The sequence below is a fragment of the Physella acuta genome, unplaced genomic scaffold (assembly GCF_028476545.2).
Source record: "Physella acuta isolate Inbredline_101_S28 unplaced genomic scaffold, ASM2847654v3 ptg000405l, whole genome shotgun sequence".
Lineage (NCBI taxonomy): Eukaryota > Metazoa > Mollusca > Gastropoda > Physidae > Physella > Physella acuta.
In genome coordinates this window covers 271,911-294,814 of record NW_026731924.1, presented here as the reverse complement: position 1 = coordinate 294,814, position 22,904 = coordinate 271,911, and the positions used below count along the sequence as shown (strand labels likewise).

At 44.3% G+C, this 22,904-nt stretch overlaps 1 protein-coding gene across 3 annotated transcripts in view; it reads left to right on the top strand.

Moving 5' to 3' along the window:
• LOC131942411 (atrial natriuretic peptide-converting enzyme-like) overlaps window positions 1-22,530 on the top strand; it is a 38,789-nt gene extending 16,259 nt beyond the window's left edge. For 2 of the 3 annotated variants that reach the window (XM_059302279.1, XM_059302278.1), the window contains exons 2-17: window positions 3,911-3,971; window positions 7,519-7,763; window positions 10,497-10,775; window positions 10,905-11,015; window positions 12,961-13,071; window positions 13,679-13,789; window positions 14,287-14,394; window positions 14,860-14,976; window positions 15,195-15,308; window positions 15,523-15,640; window positions 16,261-16,374; window positions 17,457-17,506; window positions 17,953-18,127; window positions 18,785-19,110; window positions 20,094-20,242; window positions 20,687-22,530. In XM_059302279.1, coding sequence (XP_059158262.1) covers window positions 7,529-7,763; window positions 10,497-10,775; window positions 10,905-11,015; window positions 12,961-13,071; window positions 13,679-13,789; window positions 14,287-14,394; window positions 14,860-14,976; window positions 15,195-15,308; window positions 15,523-15,640; window positions 16,261-16,374; window positions 17,457-17,506; window positions 17,953-18,127; window positions 18,785-19,110; window positions 20,094-20,242; window positions 20,687-20,875 — 2,307 coding nt within the window. In that variant the 5' untranslated portion in view covers window positions 3,911-3,971; window positions 7,519-7,528 and the 3' untranslated portion in view covers window positions 20,876-22,530. Of the gene's footprint in view, window positions 1-3,910; window positions 3,972-4,643; window positions 4,709-7,518; window positions 7,764-10,496; window positions 10,776-10,904; window positions 11,016-12,960; window positions 13,072-13,678; window positions 13,790-14,286; window positions 14,395-14,859; window positions 14,977-15,194; window positions 15,309-15,522; window positions 15,641-16,260; window positions 16,375-17,456; window positions 17,507-17,952; window positions 18,128-18,784; window positions 19,111-20,093; window positions 20,243-20,686 lie in introns of those variants that run through there. The other variant, XM_059302280.1, reaches the window with a different exon arrangement.
• Window positions 22,531-22,904: the final 374 nt, after the last annotated feature.

Genomic DNA, 22,904 nt, shown 5'->3' with positions numbered 1-22,904 from the left:
TTCACTGACTACGTGGAGGTACTTGACGGGGAGGGGTTCAAACCCTAACAAACTGGGAGGCAGGTGCCATCACTATCGTCTCATTGTAAGCTCATTACTAATTGCATTATGGCGGGGGGGGGGGGGGGGGGGGTGGAGGGTCAATGAGGACACATGACGCAGCTAGGGGGCGGTACAGGGGTCACGTGATTGTCTCTTATCTAATTAGCGCCATTGTTGTAGTACAGCTGTCATCTTCAAACCTTTTGTAAGTGGTCACCACTTGTAAAGCCCAGGTCACCAGTTGTAAACCTCAGGTCACCACTTGTAAACCTCAGGTCACCACTTGTAAACTTCAGGTCACCACTTGTAAATCTCAGGTCACCACTTGTATACCTAAGGGTCACCACTTGTAAACCTCAGGTCACCACTTGTAAACCTCAGGTCACCACTTGCAAACATCAGGTCACCACTTGTAAACCTCAGGTCACCACTTGTAAACCTCAGGTCACCACTTGTAAACCTCAGGTCACCACTTGTAAACCTCAGGTCACCACTTGTATACTTGTTGTCACCACCTGTAAACCTCAGGTCACCACTTGTAAACCTTAGGTCACCACTTGTAAACCTCGTGTCACCACTTGAAAACCTCAGGTCACCACTTGTAAACCTTAGGTCACCACTTGTAAACCTTAGGTCACCACTTGTAAACCTCAGGTCACCACTTGTAAACCTCAGGTCACCACTTGTAAACCTCAGGTCACCACTTGTAAATCTCAGGTCACCACTTGTAAACCTCAGGTCACCACTTGTAAATCTCAGGTCACCATCTGTTAACCTCAGGTCACCACTTGTAAACCTCAGGTCACCAGTTGCAAACATCCGGTCACCATCTGTTAACCTCAGGTCACCAGTTGCAAACATCAGGTCACCATCTGTAAACCTCAGGTCACCACTTGTAAACCTCAGGTCACCACTTGTAAACCTCAGGTCACCACTTGTAAACCTCAGGTCACCACTTGTAATCCTCAGGTCACCACTTGTAAACCTCAGGTCACCACTTGTAAACCTCAGGTCACCACTTGTAAACCTCAGGTCACCACTTGTAAACCTCAGGTCACCAGTTGTAAACATCAGGTCACCATCTGTTAACCTCAGGTCACCAGTTGCAAACATCAGGTCACCATCTGTAAACCTCAGGTCACCACTTGTAAACCTCAGGTCACCACTTGTAAACCTCAGGTCACCACTTGTAAACCTCAGGTCACCACTTGTAAACCTCAGGTCACCACTTGTAAACATCAGGTCACCATCTGTTAACCTCAGGTCACCACTTGTAAACCTCAGGTCACCAGTTGTATACCTAAGGGTCACCACTTGTCGTCACAAGTTATAAACATGTAATCACCAGCTGCAAACCTAAGAGCTTACTTTTTTCCGTCTATATTTCCCGTCTAGTTTCTTTCAGACATTTTAAAAAAATCCACTTACGTTTACTTTGGTTATTATAAATAGAGCTATTCGATTAATAAAGGGGCGGGTAATCCAAATTAAAAGATTAAAATAACTACCCGACTACAAGTGTGTTGCAATGATCCTTGTAATAAAACCCAGCAAGTGCCGCAATAAAACTAGACCGTCTTGCCGGAGAGATGCAGGGGCAGTAACGCGAGACCGTGGTGTAAGATAGGGTTATCTCCCCTGGTCAGATAAAAAATGAATTGTCTCCCCTGCCGAGTGGAGGTCGCTGTGAGGTTGGATAACACTAATCAAGTCATTAGGGGAGGGTCCTTCACACACACACACATACAGACACATTAGGGGAGGGACCATCACACACACACACACAGACACACACACAGACACACATTAGGGGAGGGACCATCACACACACACACACACAGACACACATTAGGGGAGGGACCATCACACACACACACACATACACACACACACACACACATTAGGGGAGGGACCATCACACACACACACATTAGGGGAGGGACCATCACACACACACACATTAGGGGAGGGACCATCACACACACACACATTAGGGGAGGGACCATCACACACACACACATTAGGGGAGGGACCATCACACACACACACATTAGGGGAGGGACCATCACACACACACACATTAGGGGAGGGACCATCACACACACACACATTAGGGGAGGGATCATCACAGACACACAGACACACAGACACACACATTAGGGGAGGGATCATCACACACACACAGACACACAGACACACACATTAGGGGAGGGATCATCACACACACACAGACACACAGACACACACATTAGGGGAGGGATCATCACACACACAGACACACAGACACACACAGACACACAGACACACACATTAGGGGAGGGATCATCACACACACAGACACACACATACAGACACATTAGGGGAGGGATCATCACACACACAGCCACACACACAGACACACACACAGACACACACACAGACACACACACAGACACACACACAGACACATTAGGGGAGGGATCATCACAGACATACACACAGACACACATTAGTGGAGGGATCATCACAGACACAGACACACACACAGACACAGATTAGTGGAGGGATCATCACAGACACACATACACAGACACACAGACACATACACACAGACACACACACAGACACACATTGGGGGAGGGATCATCACAAACACAGACGCCACGCCACGACACCCTACCACCACGACACCCTACCACCATTAGACACCCTACCACCACGACACCCTACCACCACGACACCCTACCACCATAACACCCTACCACCATGACACACCCTACCACCACGACACCCTACCACCACGACACCCTACCACCACGACACCCTACCACCATAACACCCTACCACTATGACACCCTACCACCAAGACACCCTACCACCATAACACCCTACCAACGTAACACCCTACCACTATGACACCCTACCACCAATACACACCCTACCACCATGACACCCTACCACCACGACACCCTACCACCATAACACCCTACCACCATGACACCCTACCACCATTACACACCCCACCACCATGACACCCTACCACCATTAGACACCCTACCACCACGACACCCTACCACCATTAGACACCCTACCACCACGACACCCTACCACCACGACACCCTACCACCACGACACCCTACCACCATAACACCCCTACCACCATGACACCCTACCACCATAACACCCTACCAACGTAACACCCTACCACTATGACACCCTACCACCAAGACACCCTACCACTATGACACCCTACCACCACGACACCCTACCACCATGACACCCTACCACCATGACACACCCTATCACCACGACACCCTACCACCACGACACCCTACCACCACGACACCCTACCACCATAACACCCCTACCACCATGACACCCTACCACCATAACACCCTACCAACGTAACACCCTACCACTATGACACCCTACCACCAAGACACCCTACCACTATGACACCCTACCACCACGACACCCTACCACCATGACACCCTACCACCATGACACACCCTATCACCACTACACCCTACCACCACGACACCCTACCACCACGACACCCTACCACCATAACACCCCTACCACCATGACACCCTACCACCATAACACCCTACCAACGTAACACCATACCACCACGACACCCTAACACCCTACCACCATGACACCCTACCACCACGACACCCTAACACCATGACACCCTAACACCATGACACCCTACCACCCTACCACCACGACACCCTAACACCATGACACCCTATCACATTGACACCCTACTACCACGACACCCTAACACCATGACACCCTAACACCACGACACCCTACCACCACGACACCCTAACACCATGACACCCTAACACCATGACACCTAACCAATGTTCCTCTTGTCTTCCAGAACTCCCCCCACCTCCCTGTGTGATGGCCGTCCTCTGGTGAGACAAGTGTCGTCTTCATAGGTGGGTTTGTGTTTGTATTGTGTTTGTGTTGTGTTTGTATTGTGTTTGTGTTGTGTTTGTGTTGTGTCTTGTGTTTGTCTTGTGTGTTTCTTGTGTGTTTCTTGTATTTGTCTTGTGTTTGTGTATGTGTTGTGTTTGTGTTGTGTTTGTGTTGTGTTTGTGTTGTGTTTGTGTTGTGTTTGTGTTGTGTTTGTGTTGTGTTTGTGTATTGTGTATGTCTTGTGTTTGTCTTGTGTTTGTCTTGGGTTTGTCTTGGGTTTGTCTAATGTTTATGTTGTGTTTGTATTGTGTTTGTGTTTGTGTTTGTCTTGTGTTTGTGTTTGTATTGTGTTTGTTTTTGGTTTGTTTTTGTCTTGTGTTTGTGTTTGGTTTGTGTTTGTTTTTGTCTTGTTTTCGTCTTGTGTTTGTCCGATGTTTGTCTGACTTAGGGGCAGCTATGATGGTGTGGCTGACTTATTCCTTAACTTATTCCGTCTATTATACGACCCCCCCCCCCCCACAAAACACAACCGCCCATCATATACCCCCGCCCCCCCCTGATTACAATGGCCGCCCATCATATGACTCCACCCTGTAGAAAACAATGCCGTCCATTAATCCAGTCACCCTAAGATAACCCCTCCCCTCCTTCATATAAAGGGAAGTCACCCACACGTAAACTCACCTTTCCAGAATTCGTGGAGTCGAAATGATCGCTCAGATCCCGCATGTTTTTTTATTCACTTGGTCCGACAATCGTAAGTTCTTTTTAAAATTGATTTTTTTCCATCTTTTTAAATCTCAGTACTCTTTTTACACAGCTCTTTACCTCTGATGATAAAATGTAGTTAAAGAACTGGTTCCAAATCTAAGGTTAACTTACTCTAGGAACTAAAAGGTACGCAATTTAAAAAAAAAAACCCAACCTGACAGAATTGAGAAAGATGATTTAAGTATTTCAAAGATTTGTTCTATTTATAGACACGTATGACGTGTTCAGCAGAACGTCTGCCTCACGCTTGTGGTATCGATACTGAATACTCGCTTAAATTTGTATCCGTTGGGTGTGTAGACTTGTGGTTTAGATTAAAATTAATTCTATGACTGTTGTATGTTCTGAAATTATCGACCACCGTCTGCTTAGTTCATCGTCTTGAGCAGACGGTACGAGTACTGGACAGCGTATCGATATTTTGATAGTTTCGATACCATCTATGACCAGAACCCTGAAATCGAACTCTGCCTAATTCTGACCCTTGTAGGTATTGCCGTAGGTGAAAAGATTCGATACTCTAGGCCAGGGGTTCCCAATCTTTTTTTTTACTCTAGAGCACATTCTAAAATATCGGTAGGGTGGCGGGCACCACCTATTTTAAATCGACAAACTCCTTCCAGAGGCGTAGCGACCCTTCCCGTCACCCGGGAACAAAACTTTCGATTTGCACCCCCCCCCCCCCCCCCTCCCGTCAAACTTTCGATTTCCATCCCCTTCAACCTTTCGATAATATTTATGAAAAAATTATGTCTCTGTCGAATAGTGAGAGGCGGGCACATACGAATCGTTCGGCGGGCGCCATGGCGCCCGCGGGCACGGGGTTGGGAACCCCTGCTCTAGGCCCATACGAGATGTTTGGCGTGTTTTTTTTTCACAAAGTATTTGCGAATTGAGAGAAGCACATCTTTAATACCATCTGATTCAAAAGTTTTTAGTTGAGAAAATTGTTAAAACAAATTTTGACTTTATGTCCTTCACACTCGCACACAAAAGGTTGAACAGAGCCAACATGACATACAGGTTGCTAGAACTGATAGGTTTAATAAAGCCATCATGAAATACAGGTAGCTAGAACTGATAGGTTTAATAAAGCCATCATGACATACAGGTTGCTAGAACTGATAGGTTTAATAAAGCCATCGTGATATACAGGTAGTTAGAACTGATAGGTTTAATAAAGCCATCATGAAATACAGGTAGCTAGAACTGATAGGTTTAATAAAGCCATCATGACATACAGGTAGCTAGAACTGATAGGTTTAACAGAGCTATGAGCCATCATGAAATACAGGTTGCTAGAACTGATAGGTTTAACAGCTATGAGCCACCTTGAGCCAACATGAGCCGCAGACAGCTAGCCCGGATGTAGTCAGGCACAAAGAGCCGCTTAAATAGCTCAGCTATAAAAACTTAAAGCACACTTTGTTCTAGCTTCGATCTGATAACAAGGCTGTGTGTGTGTGTGTGTGTGTGTGGTGATGTGGGGTGAGTGTGATGGTGGATTGATGGCCTTGTCACATTACTCATCTCTAACTAGCCCCCGCACACTCACCCCCAGTCCCCCATCTCCCCACAGACGCCCACCCAATCCCCCACCCAGACCCCCACCCAGACCCCAACTCAGACCCCCACCCAGACCCCCACCCAGACCCCCACACAGACCCCCACCCTGACCCCACACAGACTCCCACACAGACCCCCACACAGAACCCCCACCCAGACCCCCACACAGACCCCCACACAGACCCACTCACAGGAAATAAATTTCAATACACCTGTTGTAACCACGTGCCAACTAATTGTCCGACTCACGGCCACATACATACAAACACACGTACACACACAATCACATACACACACAACCACCTACACACAAACACACACACACGTACAGACACAAACAATCACGTACACACACAATCACATACACACAATCACATACACACAATCACATACACACACATAATCACATACACACAAACACACAACCCCATGCACACAAATTCAGGCACACATGTACAGACACAATCACGTACACACACAATCACATACACACAATCACAATCACATGCACATAAACACACAACCACACATCACCACACACCACCACACACCACCACACACCATCACACACAACCACACACAACCACGCATCCACACAGAACCACACACCATCACACACCATCACACACAACCACACACCACCCCATCACTAGCCATCCCACTCAGGTAGATGCAGGTTAAGAAACTCATTTACTTAACTGACGCAGGTGGATACTGGATGTGGATATCTGGATATGATGTCACTCACGTTAGCTGGGTGGTTTGATGTGAAATAAACGAGAATTAAAAGTTGCATCAAAAGGTTTCAGGATTTTATTGGCCGAGTTCTTGCGCATGCGTGGTAGCTTGATGAGAACAATTAAGCGTTAAAGTGTCAGTTTGATTTTGACGGCAGGTCTTCAAGTCCGTGGAAATCAATCTCACAGCTGCTGTTTACATTTGTTTTTGGACGCGAGATTTATTATAAACCTAACATTCTTTGATGTTTATTAAACGGAAGTGATTAACGTTTGTTTTTAATTAATTATATTAATTAAGATGTGCGGGTGGCCATGTAATGAGCGCTTAAAATATAAACCGGAAGTTAGGAGGTTATCTATATGTCTACGAATAGGTCATCCCTCTGTCCACACTAGGTCAACTGCCCACTAGAAGGTCACCCCTCTATCCACCAGAAGGTCACCCCTCCCTCCACATCTCTGACGTCACCACCTCCTCTGTCCTCCCCAGGTGAGGCGCCATGCCCTCCCCCCACAACTCCCGCAAGTATGCCGACCATGTCCGCTTCACCTCCCTGGAGACGGCAGAGCCCGTGACCCTCGGGACAGACGGCACAGCGGCCACCCTCACCCCCACGGTCAAGGTCATCTCGCCGTACATCTCGCTCAAGGCCGCCCTCGTCATCTTTCTGGTCGTCACGACCTTGATCTTGGCCATCGTCTGCACGGCGGTCGTGCTTCACCTTGTGCTCAACAGTAGGTCACGTGCACTAGCTCACCACACCACACCACACACACACCACACTCACACACCACACACACATGCTGCACCTTGTGCTCAACGGTAGGTCACGTGTACTCACACACCACACAAACACACACACACACACCACACACAGACCCTCACACCACACACAGACCCTCACACCACACACACACCACACACAGACCCTCATACCACACACACACCACACACAGACCCTCACACCACACACACACCACACACAGACCCTCACACCACACACACCCTCACACCACACCACACACACACCACACACAGACCCTCACACCACACACAGACCCTCACACCACACACAGACCCTCACACCAAACACAGACCCTCACACCACACACAGACCCTCACACCATACACAGACCCTCACACCAAACACAGACCCTCACACCACACACACACCATACACAGACCCTCACACCACACACACCCTCACACCACACCACACACACACCACACACAGACCCTCACACCACACACACACCACACACAGACCCTCACACCACACACACACCACACACAGACCCTCATACCACACACACACCACACACAGACCCTCACACCACACACACACCACACACAGACCCTCACACCACACACACCCTCACACCACACCACACACACACCACACACAGACCCTCACACCACACACAGACCCTCACACCACACACAGACCCTCACACCAAACACAGACCCTCACACCACACACAGACCCTCACACCATACACAGACCCTCACACCAAACACAGACCCTCACACCACACACACACCATACACAGACCCTCACACCAAACACAGACCCTCACACCACACACAGACCCTCACACCACACACAGACCCTCACACCACACACAGACCCTCACACCATACACAGACCCTCACACCAAACACAGACCCTCACACCACACACACACCATACACAGACCCTCACACCACACACAGACCCTCACACCACACACAGACCCTCACACCACACACACACCATACACAGACCCTCACACCACACATGCCCTCACACCAAACACAGACCCTCACACCAAACACAGACCCTCACACCACACACAGACCCTCACACCACACACAGACCCTCACACCACACACACACCATACACAGACCCTCACACCACACATGCCCTCACACCAAACACAGACCCTCACACCACACACAGACCCTCACACCAAACACAGACCCTCACACCAAACACAGACCCTCATACCACACACAGACCCTCACACCACACACAGACCCTCACACCACACACAGACCCTCACACCACACACAGACCCTCACACCACACACAGACCCTCACACCACACACAGACCCTCACACCACACACAGACCCTCACACCACACACAGACCCTCACACCACACACAGACCCTCACACCACACACAGACCCTCACACCACACACACACCATACACAGACCCTCACACCACACATGCCCTCACACCAAACACAGACCCTCACACCACACACAGACCCTCACACCAAACACAGACCCTCACACCAAACACAGACCCTCACACCACACACAGACCCTCACACCAAACACAGACCCTCATACCACACACAGACCCTCACACCACACACATGCCCTCACACCAAACACAGACCCTCACACCACACACAGACCCTCACACCAAACACAGACCCTCATACCACACACAGACCCTCACACCAAACACAGACCCTCACACCACACACACACCATACACAGACCCTCACACCACACATGCCCTCACACCAAACACAGACCCTCACACCACACACAGACCCTCACACCACACACAGACCCTCACACCACACACAGACCCTCACACCAAACACAGACCCTCACACCACACATGCCCTCACACCAAACACAGACCCTCACACCAAACACAGACCCTCACACCACACACAGACCCTCACACCAAACACAGACCCTCACACCACACACACACCATACACAGACCCTCACACCACACATGCCCTCACACCAAACACAGACCCTCACACCACACACAGACCCTCACACCACACACAGACCCTCACACCACACACATGCCCTCACACCAAACACAGACCCTCACACCAAACACAGACCCTCACACCACACACAGACCCTCACACCAAACACAGACCCTCACACCACACACACACCATACACAGACCCTCACACCACACATGCCCTCACACCACACACAGACCCTCACACCAAACACAGACCCTCACACCACACACACACCATACACAGACCCTCACACCACACATGCCCTCACACCACACACAGACCCTCACACCACACACAGACCCTCACACCACACATGCCCTCACACCAAACACAGACCCTCACACCAAACACAGACCCTCACACCAAACACAGACCCTCACACCACACACAGACCCTCACACCAAACACAGACCCTCATACCACACACAGACCCTCACACCACACAAACCCTCACACCACACAAACCCTCACACCACACAAACCCTCACACCAAACACAGACCCTCACACCACACACAGACCCTCACACCACACACACACCACACAGATCCTCACACCACACATGCCCTCACACCACACAGACCCTCACACCACACACATTTACACAGTTATACCCACACACAAAGTTGCCACCCACACTCTTGGCCCTCACACATAATTATATAACTTAATAACGATAATTTCTATCGCATTTGATCAGGTCAAACATATGTAGATCAACAAGTTGGTAACACGACATCATCAACCAACTCTACACCAGCAGCTGATGTCACCACAGAAACTACATGGACAGCATCAACAATCACACCAACTACCTCAACAGCAACCACACCAAACACAACCACAACCACACCAACTTCCTCAACAGCCATCACCACACCAAACACAACCACACCAACCCACACCACAGCAACTACAACCACACCAGCTACTACAACATCAACTACAACTACAACTCAAACAACCACACCAAAAAACAGTAAGTAGCCAAGTTTTTAAATTATTTTACCCCTCTTGTAGTGAACAATAAACTAATCAACTGCACTAATGGTCAACATCTAATTAGGGTTCAACAACTCCAATATTTCTTGTATTTTGTCTGTTGTAGTCTGCCCAGCCCAGGAGTTTATGTGCGCTGACCTGGAATGTCTGCCCCAGGATGTCGTGTGTGATGGTATCCCGGACTGTAGGGATGGTAGCGATGAGGGAGTGAATTGTGGTGAGTTTTAGATAGGTGAATTGTGTGAGTGTGTGAATTGTGGTGAGTTTTGGTTGTGTGAATTGTGGTGAGTTTTGGTTGTGTGAATTGTGGTGAGTTTTAGATAGGTGAATAGTGTGAATTGTGTGTGTTTGTGTGTGAATTTTGGTGAGTTTTAGTTGTGTGAATTGTGTGAGTGTTAGTTGTGTGAATTGTGGTGAGTTTTGGTTGTGTGGATTGTGGTGAGTTTTGGTTGTGTGAATTGTGTGAATTGTGTGTGTTTGTGTGTGAATTGTGGTGAGTTTTAGTTGTGTGAATTGTGGTGAGTTTTAGTTGTGTGAATTGTGGTGAGTTTTAGTTGTGTGAATTGTGGTGAGTTTTGGTTGTGTGAATTGTGTGAATTGTGTGAATTGTGTGTGTTTGTGTGTGAATTGTGGTGAGTTTTAGTTGTGTGAATTGTGTGAGTGTTAGTTGTGTGAATTGTGGTGAGTTTTAGTTGTGTGAATTGTGGTGAGTTTTGGTTGTGTGAATTGTGTGAATTGTGTGTGTTTGTGTGTGAATTTTGGTGAGTTTTAGTTGTGTGAATTGTGTGAGTGTTAGTTGTGTGAATTGTGGTGAGTTTTGGTTGTGTGGATTGTGGTGAGTTTTGGTTGTGTGAATTGTGTGAATTGTGTGTGTTTGTGTGTGAATTGTGGTGAGTTTTAGTTGTGTGAATTGTGGTGAGTTTTAGTTGTGTGAATTGTGGTGAGTTTTAGTTGTGTGAATTGTGGTGAGTTTTGGTTGTGTGAATTGTGTGAATTGTGTGAATTGTGTGTGTTTGTGTGTGAATTGTGGTGAGTTTTAGTTGTGTGAATTGTGTGAGTGTTAGTTGTGTGAATTGTGGTGAGTTTTAGTTGTGTGAATTGTGGTGAGTTTTGGTTGTGTGAATTGTGTGAATTGTGTGTGTTTGTGTGTGAATTTTGGTGAGTTTTTGTTGTGTGAATTTTGGTGAGTTTTTGTTGTGTGAATTTTGGTGAGTTTTAGTTGTGTGAATTATGTGAGTTTTAGTTGTGTGAATTGTGGTGAGTTTTAGATAGGTGAATTGTGTGAATTTTGTGTGTGTGTGTGTGTGTGTGTGTGAATTTTGTTGAGTTTTTGTTGTGTGAATTTTGGTGAGTTTTTGTTGTGTGAATTGTGTGAGTGTGTGTGAGTGAATTGTGTGAGTTTTAGTTGTGTGAATTATGTGTGTGTGTGAATTGTGTGTATTTTAGTTGTGTGAATTGTGAGTGAATTGTGTGAGTTTTAGTTGTGTGAATATTGCTGTATCTTACAGAAAATGAAGTTAAACAAATTTTTCTGGTAAGAAAAAAAAATCTCAAGCAAACAAATCAAAGAGCAATTTCACAACAAATTTCTTGGCTAGCGGCCTAAAATAATTTTTGTATAACTGCATCTGGAATGCGTCTTGGCTGACTTCAATAGTTTCTATTCCGGTAACCACATCAATATTGAAATGTCTTCATGATGTTTCTAATTTGTGTTATGTTTTTATTCTCCAAATGTTTATCTCCCATATCTTGTTACAGCCTGTGCGACTGGTCAGTTTAAATGTCCAACCTCCCATATTTTGTTACAGCCTGTATGATTGGTCAGTTCAAATGTCCCATATCTTGTTACAGCCTGTATGATTGGTCAGTTCAAATGTCCCATATCTTGTTACAGCCTGTACGATTGGTCAGTTCAAATGTCCAATCTCCCATATTTTGTTACAGCCTGTATGATTGGTCAGTTCAAATCTCCCATATTTTGTTACAGCCTGTATGATTGGTCAGTTCAAATCTCCCATATTTTGTTACAGCCTGTATGATTGGTCAGTTTAAATCTCCCATATCTTGTTACAGCCTGTACGATTGGTCAGTTTAAATCTCCCATATCTTGTTACAGCCTGTACGATTGGTCAGTTTAAATCTCCCATATCTTGTTACAGCCTGTGCGATTGGTCAGTTCAAATGTCCTAACGGTCAGTGTATACCCCAACATAAGGTCTGTGATGGAGACTATGACTGTATTGACAGCGGGGATGAGATGAATTGTCCAAGTAAGGCTCATTGAAACACAAACACACAGAACAGCACTCATACAGAACATATACAGCACAAATACAGCACATATACAGCGCTAATCCAGCACTCATCCAGCACACATACAATACACATACAGCACATATTCAGCACACATCCATTACACATACAGCACTCATACAGCACACATGCATTACACATACAGCACACATACATTACACATATAACAGACATATGTTACATATACTTTGGCTCACACACATATTCAACCTACTAACTCATCCATCATAATACCAACATATCCATAATTCCACATCCATCATCTGAGATCCATTATTGAATATCCAACATCCTTCATCTGATATCCAACATCCATCATCTTATATCCAGCATTTAACTTCCTGCACTTGTCATCCACCATCCACCATCCATCATCCACCATCCCCCATCCACCATCCCCCATCCCCCATCCACCATCCACCATCCATCATCCACCATCCATCATCCACCATCCATAATCCACCATCCATCATCCCCCATCTACCATCCCCCATCCACCATCCCCCATCCACCATCCGCCATCCATCATCCACCATCCATCATCCAGCATCCATATTTCCCCAGACTGTGATGGCTTCAGCTGTGTATCCAACAAACTGTGTCTGTGGGACAACAACCAGCTGCGCTGTAACGACATGTTTAACTGTGATGATCTTAGTGATGAGGTTAACTGTAGTAAGTTTAACTGTGATGATCTTAGTGACGAGGTTAACTGTAGTAAGTTTAACATTGACAAGGTTAACTGTAGTAAGTTTAACTGTAACGACATGTTTAACTGTAGTAAGTTTAACTGTGACGAGGTTAACTGTAGTAAGTTTAACTGTAACGACATGTTTAACTGTGATGATCTCAGTGACGAGGTTAACTGTAGTAAGTTTAACATTGACAAGGTTAACTGTAGTAAGTTTAACATTGACGAGGTTAACTGTAGTAAGTTTAACTGTGACAAGGTTAACTGTAGTAAGTTTAACTCTAGCAAGGTTAACTGTAGTAAGTTTAACATTGACAAGGTTAACTGTAGTAAGTTCAACTGTAACAAGGTTTATTGTAGTAAGTTTAACTGTAACAAGGTTAACTTAAGTAATTTCAATCATGACAAGGTTAACTACAATAATTTAACTTTTGATGTCCAACTGCTAAACCTTTTAATGTCCTACTGTTAAACCTTTCAGCGCGAGGCTCCTCCAGCAGAGAGTGCAGGAATGGGGTCAAGGTCATCCCCAGCTTGTGGTGTGATGGCCTGGATGACTGTGGGGACAACTCGGACGAGGAAAAATGTGGTCAGTTGGTCAGTTGGTCAGTTGGTCAGTTGGTCAGTTGGTCAGCCAATAGTTCAAATTGTTTGTACTGCTGAAACTCTTGTCAGTTGGTCAACCAATAGTTCAAATTGTTTGTACTGCTGAAACTGTTGTCAGTTGGTCAGCCAATAGTTAAAATTTTGTAGGCCTACTGCTGAAACTGTTGTCAGCCAATAGTTCAAAATGTTTGTACTGCTGAAACTGTGGTCAGTTCATCAGTCGATATTTTAAAATTTTGTACTGTTAAAACTGTTGAAAACATTTAGCAGATTTTTCTAGCCTCAGTATTTCCTGAAAGTAAACAATGAAGATCTGTTTTTATTTTTTGTGTCTGAGGTAGACTTTTTATAAATACATTTCTTTGAGGCCAATAGTTTTAATTTTGAGGATAAACAAATTAGCAGCCATGTTTTGTCATGATGACTAACTGCAGCCATCTTGTTCTAGATTGCAGGGGAAACAACCTGTACTCCTGCTCTCCCCCCTCGGGTCAGTGTATCCAAAGAACTCAAGTCTGCGATGGTGTCAAGGATTGCAGAAATGGCAGGGATGAGATGGACTGTGGTCAGTTTGGAATATTTTCAATTTGCTAACAACTAAAATCCACAAATTCAAACAGATTGTAGACATGTTTCACGCATGATGTGTGTATACGCTTAGATTGTACACATGTTTAACCCATGATGTATGTTCACAGTTAGAATGTACAAATGTTAAACCCATGATGTGTGTGTACACTTAAATTTTACTAATGTTAAACCCATGACATGTGTGTGTACTAGCTAGGTGTAGGGGTGAGATGTTCCAGTGTGTTGACTACACATGTGTCAACACGTCTCAACACTGTGATGGTAACGTGGACTGCAAGAAGAATGGAGGAGACGAAGATGACTGTGGTAAGAAATTTGGATTACACACCCCCCCCCCCTCCTCCATTGTCTTCTCTGCAATGGTAAAAAAATTACATTTGTTTAATTTTTTTTTCTGTGCTTCAATCCATTTAAAAATTTTTGATATTGATCTTGATTTAGGGTAACCACATCAGTTTTTAAACTTTTGACATTGATCTTGTGTTAGGGTAACCACATCAGTTTTTAAAACTTGTTTTAGCTCAAGTCCTGCCGTCTGCTGAGCTCGAGGTAACAATCAGTGACGTCAGGTGGTCAGTGTGTTGGGACAACTGGCTGGACATTCATGGCGCTCACGTCTGCTCCAGCCTCAATAAGAGGTCAGTGCCTTTTTGGGTCACCATCCTGGGTGGGTCACCATCCTGGGTGGGTCACCATCTGGGTGGGTCACCGTCTAGGGTTGGTCTCACCATCTGGGTGGGTCACCATCCTGGGTGGGTCACCATCTGGGTGGGTCACCGTCTTGGGTGGGTCACCATCTGGGTTGGTCACCATCTTGGGTGGGTCACCATCTGGGTGGGTCACCATCTGGGTGGGCCTCACCATCTGGGTTGGTCACCATCTAGGTTGGTCACCATCTTGGGTGGGTCACCATCTTGGGTGGGTCTCACCATCTGGGGTTGGTCACCAACTGGGTGGGTCACCATCTGGGTGGGTCACCATCTGGGTTGGTCACCATCTTGGGTGGGTCACTATCTGGGTGGGTCACCATCTGGGTTGGTCACCATCTTGGGTGGGTCACCATCTTGGGTGGGTCACCATCTTGGGTGGGTCACCGTCTGGGTGGGTCGTGGGTCACCATCTGGGTTGGTCACCATCTTGGGTGGGTCACCATCTTGGGTGGGTCACCATCTTGGGTGGGTCACCATTTTGCATTAAAAAATGTGTTTAAAAATTATGAAAGATAAAAAAGCCATATTCCCTTTTGTCTATCCCAAAGGTATTTGAAGGCGTGGCCGTCAGACCCCACCCAACCAGACCAGAGCAGGTACGCCACGCTGAAACCTGGGGAATGGAACTCAGGGAAGCCACTGGTATCAAACTTTATGCTCAGGTTGGTCCCAGTTCTCTTGTTGACTTGTTTCAGAGAGTTACAGCATTGAATTCAATCCACCTTTTATTTTACTGGCATATTTATAAGGCACCTTTAGGATAGTGGTTTGTATAGTTAAATTAATTGTTAGCATACATTAAAAAATATTTCACAGCAAAAACTAATAATTTCTTTTGGACAAATTATGCTAATTAAATTTTAAGGAGAATTTCATCCTCAACTCCTGCTTTAGGAAAATATGTTAGAAGGTTTCACTGGCAGTTACAAAGTCCAATCCCACTGACATAGAAGAACCCTTAATGTTCATATGTTACTTGTGTACTGGTTTATACATTTTAATTAGCTTTTATCCAGTAATTAATTTAATTAACATGTGTGTTGATTGGTAGATCAGGCATTTCTTTATATCCATCTCTAATTTATTTAAAACTCTGCTTGCTGCATCATCTTCCCGCAACAAATCTGTGTGTATAACATCACCAAACACGTTTGTATTACATCACCAAACATGTTTGTATTACATCACCAAACACATTTGTATAGCTTTATATTTCTGTTTTCACTGGGGCCATTGTCCAATTTTATTTAATTGGTCAATCTGCATGAAATATTTTTTTTATTACAATTTTTCTTTTTAAACTTCAAAATGCTTTTTTATAATTTTTTCCTACCCCCCCCCCCCCTTCCTTTTGGATATCATCATCTGGTAATCTGTTGACAGTTATTAGACTTTGACATTTTAGTTCATTTTTTTGTTTTGAATTTTAAATGTTATATGTGTTTGTATTGGCCTTCATATATTTTCTTTGAAATTTTTGTTCCTGATACTTCAAATAAAATCTTAACATTTGTCATTTAAAAGAAAAAAAAAAAAAAAAAAAAAGATTCCTAAGAAACATATAATACCAATGTTAGTTTTTTTTTTAAATTTAATTTAATTTTGCTTCAACACACCTGAATAAAGGCACCATTGCACCTTATTTATTTTTTCTTTGCATCTTTCATACCACCCACCTCACTGCCACTTCTTTTCTGCCTGCGCCTGCCTGTCAACCTGCGCCTGTCATAAACTGTGCAAACAGTGACCTGTGTGCTTCAGGGCAGGTCGTACACATACAGTGTGTACCCAAAGGTCAGTGACACAGTGTGCTAATTAGGTCATATAACAGGTGTGTTAATTGGATCAAATTGTTACCTATTTGTAATCAAGTGAGATTTTATAAAGAGTGTGTTTACATATTGAATAGTATCACTTCTTTTCCATATTTTATTTCACATTTTTACTGTTTGTTTCACATCTTTTCCCCTTTGTGTTTCACATTTTGCTTATTTAATAATTAGACACTGTTTCACATTAGCCAAGCAATTTTCACCTCTGCCTAAAAAAATATGAATATGTTAAAGTGTGAATATATAAAAATATGAATACGTAAAAATGTGAATAAAAAAAATATGAATATGTAAAAATGTGAATATATAAAAATGTTATTATGTAAAAATGTGAATATGTTATGTAGTCCTACGATGTGACGTTAGTTGCTGCAGTAGCAAAAAGACTTTTTGATCACATTTTTTCAGGTGAATGCGGGGAAAGAAAAACTCCAATTCTGGAATCTTCTGTGGCAGGAGGGGGAATAACTCCTCTTGGGAAGTGGCCGTGGGTTGTATCCCTTGCCTTTCTGGACAAGCCAATTTGTGGGGGTGTCCTGATCAGCAGTCGTCTGGTCCTTACAGCCGCTCATTGCATCATTTTGTAAGTGTTTGTGTGGTCCTTACACTTGCTCATTGCATCATTTTGTAAGTGTTTGTGTGGTCCATTGCATCATTTTGTAAGTGGTTGTGTGGTCCTTACAGCCGCCCATTGCATCATTTTGTAAGTGGTTGTGTGGTCCTTACACTTGCTCATTGCATCATTTTGTAAGTGGTTGTGTGGTCCTTACACTTGCTCATTGCATCATTTTGTAAGTGGTTGTGTGGTCCTTACACTTGCTCATTGCATCATTTTGTAAGTGGTTGTGTGGTCCTTACACTTGCTCATTGCATCATTTTGTAAGTGGTTGTGTGGTCCTTACACTTGCTCATTGCATCATTTTGTAAGTGGTTGCTTATGGCGCAGGGATCTGGTCCTATTTATAGTCCTAAAGATACACAAAATTAATTTAAAAAATGTTTAAGTAGGGTCTATAGAGATATATATTTTACTAATATATTTCACTGAAGGATTTTACAAATGATTTTTACTGATATTTAATTATAGATTGTATTGATTAGACTTTACAAAAAAATTGTATGGCTAAATTTTGGAGACATCTTAAAGATAAATTTTACCAATAAATTTTACGAATAATTTTGATTGCTAAATTTTGTAGATCCATGTACCAATGTAGTTGACAGAAAACTTATGTTTCAGCCCAGTCCCACTGGTAGGGAGACATGACCTGCGACAGACACCATTTTATTTCACTGTGGTGGCAGGTGCTACCAGCTACCTCCTCGACCAGGCCACACCAACAGGCGGTCAGCAGATGGTGCGGGTGGCCAAGATTGACTACCACAACATGACGGCCGTCCAGGAGAACGGGGGCGTGGCCTGGGACCTGGCCCTGCTGCAGCTTGAGCAGGAGCTGGTCTTCTCTGATGTGGTCCAGCCACTGTGTCTCCCAGCTCCGGGAGCTGTGTTTCTACCCAGCTCCCAGTGCTATCTGGCGGGCTGGGGGCTGCTCAACAGTAGGCAATGTGAGTGGTGGGGGGGGGTGCGGGCTGCTCAATAGTAGGCAATGTGAGTGGTGGGGGGGGGGGTGCGGGCTGCTCAATAGTAGGCAATGTGAGTGATGGGGGGGGGGGGGCAGGGGGGGGGGGGTTGGGGGCTGCTGAACAGTAGACAATGTGAGTGATGGGGGGGGGGGGGGGGGGCAGGGGGGGGGGTTGGGGGCTGCTGAACAGTAGACAATGTGAGTGATGGGGGGGGGGGGCAGGGGGGGGGTTGGGGGCTGCTGAACAGTAGACAATGTTAGTGATGGGGGGGGGGCAGGGGGGGGTTGGGTGCTGCTGAACAGTAGACAATGTTAGTGATGGGGGGGGGGCAGGGGGGAGGGGGTTGGGGGCTGCTGAACAGTAGGCAATGTGAGTGATGGGGGGGGGCAGGGGGGGGGTTGGGTGCTGCTGAACAGTAGACAATGTTAGTGATGGGGGGGGGGCAGGGGGGAGGGGGTTGGGGGCTGCTGAACAGTAGGCAATGTGAGTGATGGGGGGCAGGGGGGGGTTGGGGGCTGCTGAACAGTAGGCAATGTGAGTGATGGGGGGGGGCAGGGGTGGGAGGAGGGGGCGGGGGTGGGAGGGGGGATGCTCAACAGTAGGCAATGTGAGTGGTGGGGGGGGGGGCAGGGTGGGGGGGGGTGGGGGCTGCTCAACAGTAAGCAATCTGGGTGGTGGGGGGGTGGCTGGGTGTGAGGGGGGGCTGCTCAACAGTAGGCAATGTGAGTTTTGGGAGGGGGTGGGGGGTAGGTGGCAGGGGATAGGGGTAGGGGGAATATGAATCTATGATGGGTATTAGGGTTTGAGAATTTAGGGATGTGACAGAAATCAGGGAGGGAGGGACAATAATACTCACTTTTAAATTGGGTTGGGTTGTGGGGGGGGGAGGATGGTAGAGTTATTTTGTCTTTAAGCCTGTATCTGCCCCTGTTGCTAAAATAAATGTTGTGACCACTGTCTGCCAGACATGAAGCCGAGCCGCCTGCGAGATGCCAGGATGATGGTGTGGACTGAGGAGCGGTGCAGGAGGAACGTGGTCGCTGGGGAGGCAGTGGTCGACACAAACTCAACCATCTGCACCGGTTACATTATGGGCCGTCCAACCGGTTGCCAGGTAAACTTCCACCTTTTTTAAATTTTGGGACTTAAAAAATGTAAAAACTAGGATTGAAAATTTAAAAAGTAGGATTGAAAATTTAAAAAGTAGGATTGAAAATTTAAAAAGTAGGATTGAAAATTTAAAAAACTAGGATTGAAAATTTAAAAACTAGGATTGAAAATTTAAAAAACTAGGATTGAAAATTTAAAAACTAGGATCGAAAAATTTGAAAAGTTTCTATAAAAATATTTAATTTTTAAAATATATATTAAAAAAAAAAATAAAAAAATATAATATAGGTTTTTAAAATGTGTTTATGTTAAAATAAAAAAAACACCTTTTAATGATCTTTATCAATTCATACATTTTTACAGACAAGCTTTTATACTGAAAGATGATTTAAATTTACATATTAGGTTGATTAGACCTAGACTATTCTCAATGTTTTGATTTGTCCAGGGTGACAGTGGCGGCCCCCTGATGTGTCTGGACCCCACGTCTGGCGTCTACGTCCTGGCCGGCATCATGAGCCAGTCCAGCACGGAGTGTGGCAGGCTCCGGACCAACCTCCCTGCCAACAGGTTCGCCAGGGTCTCTACAGCTGTGGACTGGATACAGGAGATACAGAACTCTCTGGAACTTTTGTGACACCAGTAGCTTCAACAATTGGTGATATAATTGATTCAACAGTCTATTGCCCAATTGGCTTTAACAATTAGTGATCTAATTAGTTCCAACAGTCCTTGACCAATTAGCTTTAACAATTGGTGATCTAATTGGGTCCGTCTATGACACAATAAGATCCAAATCTCTTGAACTTCTCACTAGTTACCCAATTAGCTTAATGAACCTAATTATGACCTAGTTCATCATTCTCCATCTGCCTCTGGTTTTAAATATCAGACTTCCATATCTAAAAAGGTGTGTTCACATTTGTTTTAAATTCTAAGGTGTGTTCACATTTGTTTTAAATTCTAAGGTGTGTTCACATTTGTTTTAAATTCTAAGGTGTGTTCACATTTGTTTTAAATTCCGTCCATGCCAAATGTGATCAATCACTAACTCTGAGCAAAGCAGATCCCTCTGTGTTCACATGACCTATGTGACTGTGACTTGTGTGACTTATGTGACCTGTGTGACTTGTGTGACTTATGTGACCTATGTGACTGTGTGACCTATGTGACTTATGTGACTTTGTGACTTATGTGACCTGTGTGACCTGTGTACTGTAAATATTGATATGCCTCATGTGTTGGTACCTAGAATATTTAAACTGAACCTGTAAGCCTCTTCAAATCAGACGTCTTTCATTTCTCTAACCCAAGATACTGTTGTACATGCTAACCCTTTTAATTAATGTAATACTTAAAGGTCAAAGGTGATCTGAATGTAATTTTTTTTAAGGTCAAAGGTTGTGTATATATCAAGATGTTATTTTCTATATTAGCTAACTGGTTGTGACTCAAATGTTTATGTACACATTTTTATTTACATTTTTTTACTTCCCTTGGTTGTTATTTAATTTATTTCTACCTAAACATTTTTTGTTACTCCGCTTGGTTGTAAAACTATTTACATTTATCTCACTAAATATTTTACATTTTTATCTTTTTTTAACAGTCAATTTGACTGTGGTTCTCTAGTTATTTCTTAAACTCTAAATGATGTGCCTTTTTTGTGTTTTTAACAAATTGTCTTGATATCATAATTTAAAATCAAATACTGACCCCACAGTGGAAGTCAGTTAAAACATTCCAAAATGTAAAAAATAATTTTTGTAAACAACACAATGTATCATATTTTAAAGGAAAGTTTTTTTTACAATTTATTAAAACTTATTTATATAATTGTATTTATTCTGAACTTGGTAATTTCTAGATAATAAATGGTAACAGAATGTAGATATGGCATGACATTCAATGAGATGTCGTGCCTTGTCATGTTGTAAGCTGATGTCGATGAAGCTGCTGATGTCGATGAAGCTGCTGATGTCGATGAAGCTGTACCATTCCTGTCTGAAGATTTGTTGCCAGCATGTTGTTGGTAGCCATCACACCAGTGATAAGTGATAAACATTGTATCACTAAACAAAGTGATAAACAGAGTATCACTAAACAAAACCTATCAGTTAGGGGGTCATCCGACATCTTACATTGTGACTTATGTGACCTGTGTGACCTATCATTTAGGGGTCATCCATAAATGACATCTTACATTGTTAGCCAGTTTTATACCCCAAACTTCTATCACCAAATTTAACAAAATGTAAGGAAAAGTCAGGAAAAGTAAGACCCTTGACACCCAAAAACCATCACATAGTATCTGCGCACCCCCCCCCCCCCCCCCACCCGACTTAAAAAGCTATGGCTCTAATGTAAATTAACATTACTATCATTTTAGACGAGCCCTTGTCTAATCTAATGCTCATTAATCAAATCTCATGTCCACCAACCATCATATCTGACTCCCTTAACTTTGATTATTTGGTTGAATTACATATCAATTATTAAAAATACTTTTATACAGATTTTGTAAAATATATACAATATTTATATGGCTGAGTTATAGCCCCTTTATTAATGTCTCTTTCATGTCCTATGAAAACAAAAGCATGAATCAAATTTTTTTTTTAAATTGTTTTTTTAAATTGTTATTTCCATATAGGTTCAATTGTAAG